The 12,326-nt window shown below is 43.7% G+C and overlaps 1 protein-coding gene across 2 annotated transcripts in view; it reads right to left on the reverse strand.

Annotated features, from left to right (window-relative positions):
* Window positions 1-9,685: 9,685 nt before the first annotated feature.
* Window positions 9,686-12,326, reverse strand: part of POU6F2 (POU class 6 homeobox 2) — a 491,334-nt gene continuing 488,693 nt past the window's right edge. The window contains exon 10 of one of the 2 annotated variants that reach the window (XM_048511591.1): window positions 9,686-10,286. In XM_048511591.1, coding sequence (XP_048367548.1) covers window positions 9,782-10,286 — 505 coding nt within the window. In that variant the 3' untranslated portion in view covers window positions 9,686-9,781. The remainder of the gene's footprint in view (window positions 10,287-12,326) is intronic. The other variant, XM_048511593.1, reaches the window with a different exon arrangement.

Here is a 12,326-nt window from a genome sequence, read left to right on the forward strand (position 1 = left end):
CAAGAAGGTTACATCTCATACTTGCGTTTCATATTTAATAAATGTAGGCCAGGGAGAGAAACCCAGCATGTTTAGTCTTTACTCAGGCTCATTTTGCACATGCAGAATAATGCACTTTCAAACTGCTTTCAATGCTCTTTGAAGCTGTGTGGAATGGCAAAATCCACTTGCAAACAGTTGTGAAAGTGGTTTCAAAATGCATTATTTTGCGTGTGTGGAAGGGGCCTCAGACAAAGGTTCTTCCATCCTTGTAGCACTGTGATGGTTAAGGTTGCCAGCCTCCAGGTGGCAGCTGGAGATCTCCTGGAATTACAACTGATCTCCAGACCACATATATCACCTGGGTATTTATTATTTGTTCATTTAAAACATTTATTCCGCTTCTCACGGCATTGGACCCTCCCAAGGTTTCTCCCTTCTTTAAACCCCGCTCACTCAAATCTCCAGCCATTACTGAATCTGGGGAGAGATGGCATCACATTCTTTTTCCTGGGATATGACTCTAAGAAAGGCACTGGAGCTAAAGATCAATCAAAAACTGGCAACCATGTTTGTATGTCCCTCCTCCTTAGGTATATAGGATCGGACAGACTGTGTATTATATTTTAATACACTTTTAATAAGTCACTTTTATGTTACCTCCTTTTGTAAAGATTACAGGTAGCAATACAAATTTCCCATTAAAGGCATTAAAATTGGGTTGCTGACATATCTCGGGGGAAAATCCCTGTCCTTTTAATATAGGATTAATGAGTGGAAATGAACAGTTGATGTTTTTCATGGCATGAAGGTAAATAACAGCCTATGAAGCCTCCTTTAACAGGACAGAGCATCCCGCCCCCTCCAACAGTCTACCCTTAAATGGAAAAAAGTGAGGAAGTTCTACAAATTACATACGATTCTGCTGTCTGGCAAATAGATATCCTTTTCCAACTGGTTAAGGGGGAAAGGCTTTTGGTTCAGGGGCCACAGAAAGAATGAGTTCTATGTAGAACGTGTGGGTACGAGTATGAGGAGAACCCATTCCTCCCACAATGCCTTGGGAGACAACATGGCGGCTTCACTGTGGTTCTATAGGTTATCTCTGAGGGCCTAACTATATATCACCATGTGTAGGGGTCTGCCCTGTGTCCTGGCAAGTGCTGTGAGTTCCCTATTGAATCATACATCCTCAGACATGTTGCTGGGGGATCTAATTCAGATTAGAACCATGGCAGGAGGTGAGAGGGCAGCTTAAGCTTTCCCCTCCCTGTGCCATTTTTCCACCCTGGAATGGCCCCAAGGCAGTGCCGGATTAACCCATAGGCTTGGCACCAAAGACTAGGGTCTCAAAATCTAGGGGGCCTCCATACAAAATGTATAATTTTGGACACTGTCATAGGCCTTTCCTACACATGCTGTCTTAGTGCACTGTAGTCTCTGCCCTTCAGTAATTTTCAATCATTGTGATATTTAACAATAGCATCTTATGTCCTCTAGAGGAGAAATTGTGGATTATAGAATTTTAAACACTTGCCATCATCCTTGGCATTATTCAGTTTTGTCTTCCATCTTCCTCGAGTTGTGGGGGTGGGGGATTGGGAGAGGCCTCACAAATGGAATAGCCTAGGGCAGTGGTGGAGAACCTATGGCACTCCAGATGTTCATGGACTACAATTCCCATCAGGCCCTGCCAGCATGGCCAATTGGCCATGGAGTGGCATAGGTTCGCCACCACAGGCCTAGGGCCTCTCTTCATCTAAATCTGGCACTGCCCCAAGGAGCTTCTGTTGTTCCACAAAACTTATGTGCAGCCCTTCACACATGCGCCATCAGAATGCCTTCAAAATGGCAGGGCTAAGACTTATACTCTTTCCTCTTCCAATCCTTTAAAGGCCTTTTGTTTAAAAACAGAGAAACTAAAGCATGGCTCGAAACGTTAGTGGGGAAGCCCCTTAAAGATATTTAAGGGGGAGGGGATTCTCAGGCTGTGGGGTCTGCCTACCCAATGTGCAGGCATAAGAGGAAAGAGCTGGTGCTGTGGGAGGGAGGGAGGGAGCATTGTACATGGTGGCAGAAAGGAGTGTTTAGACTCTGGGCCTTTCCCCACTTACCTTAAGCCCCGCGCTACTCTCCTCAAGTAGCGCGGGGTCCCCCTGCACTCCCCACGACAGGGGCGGCGACAGCGCAGCCGCCCCGACGCTGCCGCTGTCGCGCCCCCTCAGCGTGCAGCATCCCTGGCGCTGGAGAAAACGGTGCCTTTTGATGACCCCGCGCAAAGCGTGGGGTTGTGGGGATGCCCGGGCGTGCGCCAGGGATGCCGCGCGCTGAGAGCAGCGCATGGCATAGGGGGATCCTTGTGAGTGGGGAAACGCCCTCTGTCACCACATCCCAATGCTGGGGACGGGTCGGCAATGGCCACATGCCGGTGAAATCACCCCCACCCCCACCAGGGTAAGTGCCCCGGGGAGGGCAAATCTGCATCCATTGGTGGATTCACCCTCCCCCACCCGAATGGAGCTCTTAGTTACTAATATTTATTTGAAGAAGAGAAAGAGGAGGAGTTTGGAAGAGTTTGTCAGTGAGCAGCAGTGGCGTAGGAGGTTAAGAGCTCGTGTATCTAATCTGGAGGAACCGGGTTTGATTCCCAGCTCTGCCGCCTGAGCTGTGGAGGCTTATCTGGGGAATTCAGATTAGCCTGTACACTCCCACACAGGCCAGCTGGGTGACCTTGGGCTAGTCACAGCTTCTCGGAGCTCTCTCAGCCCCACCCACCTCACAGGGTGTTTGTTGTGAGGGGGGAAGGGCAAGGAGATTGTAAGGGGGGATTGTAAGCCCCTTTGAGTCTCCTGCAGGAGAGAAAGGGGGGATATAAATCCAAACTCTTCTTCTTCTCCTCTTTAATTTTTAAAAAATGTTAAGCAATCTGTGCAACCCATTGTCAACTCTTTTCAATCTGTCTCCAGACTCACTGTGGAAATCTGACTTTAAATTTTTTCCCTCACATTTTAAACTTTCTTTCTTTTTTTTTGGTTATCGAACAGGCATAGAATTACAGGATCGCCGATCGCATGAATCATTCATGAGATTTGAGACAAACCGGGGGAGGAAGCTTATTTTTCATGTCAAACAATTCTTTATTTCTTTTAATGGTACAAATTAAAAGTGACAGATCTGAAGCTGTTAAGAAATACACAAAGTGCAGCTTTACTGACCATACAGATATTGCTCTAGTTTAAGTACAGTTTTTTTTGTCAGTTTTTGTAATTATTTTTTTTTAAACGTTACGCAACCTGTGCAGGTAAATCAGCTTTGGTTTCAAAGTCAGAACAGTAAGGAAGCTTGAAGTAACCAGGTCTGGGGTCTTGGTCCTCCCTATCAACTCCTTTGATTCTTTTTTTCCTTTAAAAAACAAACAAACGCAGAACACAATACAGCCAGTCCGTTTCATACTCTGCCATCTTCCCTGCCACATGTGCCATCCATGGAAAAGCAGGTCTCTTTTGCAGTGCTTCATCAGTGACCCTGGTGCCCATTCTGTCGATTACGGGAGCCAGATAACCCAAGCGCTGCTGCTGCGCGACCCTTTGCATCCTCCAAAGAGGCAGCCGTTGGCGGGAACTGTGTGCCGGCCCCAGTGAAGGGAATGGAGCGGGCACAGCAGCAGTGATTGCGGACTGCACCCTGTAGCACATAGGACCAAAATATATTTATATATAGATATAGATAGTTATTAAAAAAAAACAAAAAACAAAGTTAAGAAAGGATCACTTCCTCAACCATAAATAAACAAATGTGCCCCACATAATCTCAAGTTGGAAACGAGCAAACTACATGACAAAAAGGCTCAGTACAAAAATGTTACTGAAACGGATTTCTTTTTACAGTCAAAACATTTACATGGAAATTAGTTTCCTTTTTTCCCACCCCCTCCTCTTTTAAAATTCCTTAATTCAGTGTTCTCATGAGCTGGGTACAAGTAGAGCGCTGAGGTAAAACACTGATGAACAGTTTCGTTCTGTATTTCTTCTTCTTTTTTTCTTAAAATATTAACAGTTTAGTATTGCAAGATTGTCAGCAACATTTAGCCATATCTATACAATGTGCATATACCTACATACATTGAGCTTTGGTCCAGCATCGAGAAGACGAGCAAAGGCATTATACATATTTCTTTTTGGTAATAGCTTGAGTACTTTGACACGCCTCTACTTGTTCCTTCTTAGCTCCTTATTACTTTCTTGGTCTACTTCCTTTTGTGTGTGTGAGTGTGTGTGTGTATATATATAGTGATGTCTTTGTATCATTAGCCCAAATGTGTAGGTTGTTTTCTCTGCTTTGATATGAGGATACAGTGAAGTGGTTTGTGATGGACAGCTGTTTCAGTGCTTTGGTGTCTCCGTAGTCTTTTTCTAGGGCAACAAACTGTAGGATCAGACTATTAGAGGGGTAAGAGGAAAAGGAAAGATAAAGGGTTGGATTCCAAAAGACCTGTTCCTCCAGCATGAGAATACTTTCCCCTGCCTCAAAGAAGACCCTTTGTACAAGAAGAAAATGCTTACCAACTATATCCCGTCTCTCAAAAATATAAAAGTAGCATTGTAACTTTACTTGCCACATGCTGGACCGTCTTTGTTTTAGAATGCCCTCTTTGGATCCCAGTGCCTACCTAGTTCTGTTATGTTGGCATCAGGACTCAATTGGAGCTTTCTAAAACAAAGGCAGCCCAGCACATGGCAAAAGAAGTTACAATTTTACTTTTAACTTTTGATGAGACAAAGCATAGTAGGACAAATATTTGGGATCCAACCCAAAGCCAAAAGCTTACTCCATTTGACACAGATGGTAACATTGATTTTTTTTTGGTTGGGTAATACTGACATGTTGAAGATGTGGGTTTTGTCCTTGATGGATCACTCATGATCTATTTTTTGGTCACTTGGAAATGTCAGAGGTGGGCACTGGTATCATGAATAAGTATGTGGTTTGGCGCTCGCTCATAGGGAAGCTAAGGCGTTTCAAGGCGCATCTTCTTATGCTGCTGCTAGAATCTTCTGGAAGACCACTCTTGAGGGTTGGAAGAACCTCACGAATGGCACCCAGTGTATTATAAGAGATTATAGTGAAAAGGGAGAAAATGTCAGAATCCCTATTACATGTGTGGTAATCCTTTAGGTGCATACATGAATATCTTTGGAGCCAAGCTCATAGTTACAAGTGGAAACTGTACGCATTGTTTGAGGAGTTAGCCTGCACCCTTTATGAATTTCTTCAGGCACTCCCTATGCCTCTAGGAAAAAACATTTTTTTTTTGTCAAAATGAACATAACATCTTTGTCTTTTATACATCACCTATAAAAAAACATAATGCACAGCTAGAAAACTCTTAAGTCAAGACTATCACAACATGTGAATGGTTTCAAGAGTTCACGGGTGGAGATCAAATTCGTTCCACGCTGGCAGTTTGTTTCATTCGTGTTATCACTTGTCACCTAACTGCTGCTACCACCTTTTTAAGGATTTTCAGAATCCTCCATCCAGTCTTTGGTTAATGTTCCATATTGGAGATTTCTTTTTAAATTCCATTACAGATTTTACAGCAGTTCCACAGAGACTCTCAAATCGGTTTGGAGCAGCAAATGGCTGATACATTTTTGCTTCCAGGAAGAGGTGCTGTTTGAGAAAAAAAAAGTGTGACTATCGAGGAGTGTATTCATGACAATGTGTGTAAGTCGCTCATTTTTTTAAAAAAAATCATATTGGAAGGAGGTTAAAGCTGTTTGGAGCTTGAAGTTCAAAATTCTTTCAGGAAATGGTGCCTTTTCTAGCTGCAGCCAAACCTCTTGGTCATTGCATGGTTTTAATTTTATCCACAAATAACTAGCTAGAAGGAACAAATGCTAGGTGCTGAAGAAGAGCGTTTTCCCAGTTAACCTGCTATTGATAGATTTGCATTATGGGTCACATCAGGAGTTTGGGTTATTAGACTTAAACCCAGTACTAACCACTGGGCTCTCTGCTACTCTTTACTAGACCTGCAAGGTGGAGCTCTGGACGGGGACTTAAAGTGTGGCAAGCAATCTGTCAGATCAGCAAGGATGAAGATACCATTTCTGGTTCTGGGGTGAATCTAGCAAGCATTTTCAACCAATCTTGCCCTGTACTCGTTAGTACATAGCCTATCCCAGGTGGATTTTGTACATGCAGGTCCCATGATTCTCATCATAGCCTTGTTTAGTGTTGAGGATCCTTTCTTCCTTTTCTAGCTGTCAAAAAACTGATTCGATCCAACCCTTTATACATGCTAGGGCCCACCAAAAACACCAGGGTGCTTGCCACCAGCAATAGGATGGTGATCAGGTAATGACTGTGAAGATCCACCTGCTCCTTTTTTTGTGCTTGAATGCCCACTAGGTAAGCTCAGTGGGTTATAAATCCCATCCACAACCCATTAAGTTACACGCTGAAACTCTAAAGTTGTATATTAACAACAGGAATAGTCATTTCCATGATCTGATTTCTAAATTATGTAGAAATCCATGATTACCGGCAAAAACAAAACAACCTCCCCTCAATGTTTTCCAGGCTTGGTGGATATTGACTTGTTAGACGTCCAAGCTATAATGTGCATTCGCTTCTGTCATAACTATTTCTGTGGAGAGCACAAGTGTCTTGGAATCCTTCCTTCCTTCCTTCCTTCCTTCCTTCCTTCCTTCCTTCCTTCCTTCCTTCCTTCCTTCCTTCCTTCCTTCCTTCCTTCCTTCCTTCCTTCCTTCCTTCCTTCCTTCCTTCCTTCCTTCCTTCCTTCCTTCCTTCCTTCCTTCCTTCCTTCCTTCCTTCCTTCCTTCCTTCCTCTATACTTTTCTGAATACAACTGAATTCACACAATCATATTATCCTTTCTGGTTATCCTGCAACAGGGCTCCAGAGAACTGGTCTTGTGAGTGGGAGTCAGCAAGTATTCGGCCACCAGTCAAGAGTGCGGTAATTGAAAATGGCACATTAACGGTTTCACAGAATCTTCCGATCTCAGGTGTTAATCTCTCTGGGAAGTTTCCTGTGCAAGCTCAGTTGAAATGACTGGTAGATTTGCCCTTCATGAGAATCTAAAGTTAACTGCTTCTGGAAAAATGAAGGGATAAAACTGATGCCTGTTGAAGTCTTTGTTGCATTAACTCAGATTTAAGAGCTGCTTATGGCATCAAGCTGCAACCAACACAGGGGACTTTTCAAGGCAACAGATGAGCAGAAGTACTTTCCCATTGCTTGCCTCTGTGTAGCAATCCCAGTCTTTCTTGGTGGCCTCCCATCCAGGTACTAATCATGGCCAACCTTGCTTAGGGTCCAAGCCCTGGCAAGAACAGGCTAGGGTGGGCCATTGGGCTGGTTCCAAAGCAAGAGATGTTCAGAGGTGGTCTGCCATTGCCTTCCTCTGCATCACACCCCTGGTGTTCCTTGGAGGCCTCCCATCCAAATACAAGGTTGAGAATGTGTGGCTGGCCCAAGGTCACCCAACAACCTTCCACGGCAGAACGGGGATTCAAACCTGGGCTTCCCACCACACTGGCTCTCTATCAGACTGGTTTAGCTAAGCAATATAATTAATTCCTCTTACATTCTGGTGAGAGAGGGGACAACCTGTGAGAGAACTTGATCCACTGAGGTTACAGATTCTGTGACTAATTTAACCCTTAGATACACCAGAAGACAGAGTTATTTCAGATCAGGCTCAGGTAGAGAAGTCTATTGCCGTGGTGGCGAACCTTGGGCACTCCAGATGTTATGGACTACAATTCCCATCAGCCCCTTTCAGCATGGCCAATTGGCCATGCTGGCAGGGGCTGATGGGAATTGTAGTCCATAACATCTGGAGTGCCCAAGGTTCGCCACCACTGGTCTATTGTATGGATACAGCAAAATCCTGGATTCAAAACTCATTTTAGGAAAGTTGATTTATAAAAAGCGGCATGAAGATTCTGGTATGAAACACTGGGAGGTGTTTGGATACAGATATGGATTTTATGGGTCTGGCTTCCCTCTCTTGCATACAAGGAATCAGTCACTTTATGTATGTGACACTTTATGTACCTAGGTTTGCTAAGAGACAGGGATTTCATAGGTGTCAAACTCGTGGCCCTCCAGATGTTATGGACTACGGTTCCCATCATCCCCTGCCAGCATCATGCTGGCAGGGGATGATGGGAACTGTAGTCCATAACATCTGGAGGGCCACGAGTTTGACACCTGTGGATTAGAGGGTCCAATTCTGGGGGCCCTGGCCATTCTGGGTGGCATGAGCTCTCCTTGGAGGGCTTTGCCTGAAAGTCCCTGGTGGCTCTGACTGATCCTATATGCCAAATGGCCATGATATTAGGTAACAGCTGAGCTGCATGTTGGGTGATCCCTGATTCCAATTCCAAAATCAGGTAAATACATTGTTCACAAATTCTTATTCTTAGCACATCCAGTTCTGGCAGTACACAGCCCTGCAAATCATTCTCTGTGCATGCATACTCCTGAAAGTAGCAACTGAAAAGTAGTAGGAGAAAGGAAAATAAATAAAGGTTATCAAGAGCCAACAGCAAAACAAAACAGGTGCCCGAGCCGAAAAAAAGTCCGTGTTACTTTAATCCGTTTGCCATTAGCTTGCTTTTCATTAGAATCCCAAGAAATTTCTTTGGCTATCAGACTTTGGAGAGAAATTGCTTCACATAGAACCATAAACACGGATGCGGAATGTTGGACCAACTGTGCAGTTTATATTTATGTTACAGAAGTAGCTTTGGTAACCTTTCCCAGTTCGTGGCCGACGGACATAGAAAGAGGCAAGATGCCCACCGAAAGCGAACATTCCAGTTGCCTGCCATGTCCTCGTAACGTGATTGTTATCCTGTGTATTCAAAAAAAGGTTCACAGCTTTCTAAGGAAACGTAAACGGTTTTGAGATGGAGAAGGCAGTCAAGATGAAAGATGAAAACCAAACCACAAACTAATGAACTCTTTTAGTTAAAAATGGGGGAAGCAAAAACAAATCCCACAATCCACAGTTTAGAGAAACAGTCATTTTGGCACACAAACATCTGAAGATCACAAAACGGTGTATGGCAACCGGAACGGTTGAACACTGTAGAATGAATCAGGAGTCGTTACTCACGTGCTGTGAGAAAGGATGGGGGGCGGGGGGGGGATTTCTGTATTTCCCCCCCCCTCTTTGCAAAGTACAAATGTAAAAATTCATAACGCAACATAGCACTTGTAAAAGAGTAGACTAACGATCTAGTTTGCAATCCCTTGTTTCTGACTTTGGTTATAGTTTTCGTAGTAAAGAAGCACTTGATACCTGAAAGACTACAATCGCTCCTCCAGGTGGCAGGCTTGTACTCTCTCTTTTTTGTCCCTTTCAACAGTTAAAAGGGTCTTTGTGTTTGTGTGTGAGTGTGTGTGTATGTGCTGGATTCTTTTCCCATAAAACATGTTCACATTTTTATAATATACAGCAAAAAGTGAGCAGTTATTTGGTTTACTTTCAAGTCCATTTTTTTTTAAAAAAACAACTGGCATATTTTGGAACTAGTTCTATGACACACACACACCCTAAGTGCTGTGTATTTTTGTGTTTTTTTTCCTCAGTTTGTTTTTATCTAGGAAAACCCACAGAGTTGTCTAAATAGTCCTGTCCATCTTGTAGGTTTCCCAGTCTTTTACTTACAAGGGTGACGAAAGAGCATCTTTACAGAGTTCAAACGTTTAATTGTGTTTTGTTTTGTTTGTGGTGTTTGGTTCTTCCTTCCAATATATCCGTTTAAGAGTTTTCTTCCAGAGAGTCTGTTAAGGGCTCCATCGGGACTGCTGAGCCAGGCTCGTGCTGTTTTAGGCGTTTAATTGTGTTCTTCAGTGCTTGCCTCTTATTGCAGAACCAGACTCTAACTACTTCCCGGTCATAGTTCAGTTTCTCTGCAATTTCTGTCATTTCCTGCCCAGAGGGATGCGTGTTCTTCTCAAAGTGGGCATTCAAGATCTCAAGAGCCTGTGGCGTGAATGAGGTGCGCCTCTTGCGCTTTTTGGATGGTTCGCTCCCAATAAATTCAGTCAGGTTCTGCATACCTGCCCGATGGCGGGCCTCAGCCTCAGCCATCCACCGTTCAAGCACCGGCTTGATCTTCTGGGCACTTTTAGGGGTGATGTCCAGCTTTTCAAACCTGGCAGGATACAAAAGGCCAGGGTTCAGTTTGGCTGTCAGACTGCTAGCTATAGTGTTCTCTTGGGCTTCCTGTGGTAGGAAAAAGTGGCTTCTCAGGATGGTGTGTCTGAGGGGAAAATTGAGAAAGAAGAGTCTTACACTGATGCTCTGCCAGGGTGGGACTTCCTGCCTACCTGACTAAATTGACTGGCAGAGGTAATTGACAATGGATTACAAAAACTGTCATGTCTACACACACACACACACACACACACACACACACACACACACACACACACACACACACACACACAGTCATATTTACACACACACGCATGCACATATTTTAGCAAACAAAAGGCAATCAAGTAACACATTTCTGTCAGAAAGCAACTCAGTATAACCAATTGCTCCAAAACGAAGATCCAGGTTCATTCTGAAGCTAGCATGGATCTTTGGTACACGGATCTCCATTCACTTCAATGGAAGGGCACCGGTCACATGCACGAAGGAATGCATATGTAGATTCTTTTCCTCCATTCAAGGGAACAAAGCTCTCGTTGTGGGAGCCTTGTGCATGCATTGAAGCTACTACTCTTAGAAGACATTACGGCTAAGAGAACATTTTCCAGATTTCAACGTTTCTGTTTTCCAAACCCTGCATAATGATAAAGCATAATGCAAATGCTAAAAAACAGGAAATGACATCAACAGCGTTACTGGGCTCTTGTTCCCTTTCTGTAGCATACTGCTCAAATGCCTCTATTTTAATTTCGCAGTGAGCTCTGAAATCCAGGTTCCCTTTTCCTTTTTAAGCAATTTTCACTGTATGCAAGTGGTCCCTTCTGTGGGTATTGGGGGGGGGGGGATCCCCAAAGCTGCAGCAGTCTTCGGTTCAAACAGCTGGACACATGGTAATTACCTTGACTGCCCCCACAAGTAGAACTGCTAAGAAGAACTCATGCCTTTTCAGATGAAACCCAGCATAATAGTGCACTAATATGCTGTGGCACCAAGCTGGGCTTATTGTGGGATGTCTGCACACTGTGCCGAATGATATCATTTCCTGTAAATGAGGTCCTCTACGTATCATTTTGCCATCAAAAGTGCTTTGCTATACCAGATTTTACAAATACTGTACACTATCTGGAGGGGAAAAAAATCTATACCGGGGTTTTATTCCCTTCAAAGCAAAGCCCGTTTCAAACATTATCCATTGACTTAGCAAATGGACCCTTTTTAAATTTCATATATATATATATATATTTTTAAATGGAGTTCTGTAAAATATCCAGCTTACATTTCCAAAACACTTTTGCACAATGCAGGGCTATCAAAAATCATGAATAGTCTACAGGGGTCAAAAATAACTTACATTTCTCACCAGTACTGTCAGTCATGGGGGGGGTTGAAGTAGAACATGGAAGATACTACCCTGACCACTTTGTTACCTGTCCTGCAGGCCAGACCATACCGATTTCGTTTCACCATTGATAGCCTTTTAGTTCTCTGGCTCAATCCATGCTAAAATGTCATTGCTTTAGGGCACAGGTGTCAAACTCGTGGCCCTCCAGATGTTATGGACTACAGTTCCCATCATCCCCTGCCAGCATGGTGCTGGCAGGGGATGATGGGAGCTGTAGTCCATAACATCTGGAGGGCTGCGAGTTTGACACCTATGCTTTAGGGAGAGCAAGTGACAAGAAACTTTTGCACGCTTGTGAGAATTCTTGCTTATTTTCTCAGTGACAACATCCACATAGAGGCAAACCTTCAATGACTAGAGGGCCACATCATTTATAATTCCAAGCATTCAAACCCTTCATTAAATCCAGCATCATAAAAACATGCAAGGGGGCTGTTTTTGACTTCAAAGGGACGGGAATTGCCCCCCCCCCCCGTGTGGGTTACCTACAACAAAACCCCTGGAGAAAACTGTTCCACGCTCATGCAAATCTAGCGGTGTTAATTTAAAGTATTATGTAACAATGCAATTCAAAAATACTATGCACCAACAATTGTGTGGTTTTTTTTTACACATAAACCCCCCTCTGTTTAGTTAAATCCCTTTTAACAAATGATCACTCAGATGAAATAAAACAGAAGTTAAATATTAAGAGCTGGGGAAAATAGTATTCATCGCATTTACACGGCTTGTTAGCGCTGG

Source organism: Sphaerodactylus townsendi, linkage group LG11, assembly GCF_021028975.2.
Source record: "Sphaerodactylus townsendi isolate TG3544 linkage group LG11, MPM_Stown_v2.3, whole genome shotgun sequence".
Classification (NCBI taxonomy): domain Eukaryota; kingdom Metazoa; phylum Chordata; class Lepidosauria; order Squamata; family Sphaerodactylidae; genus Sphaerodactylus; species Sphaerodactylus townsendi.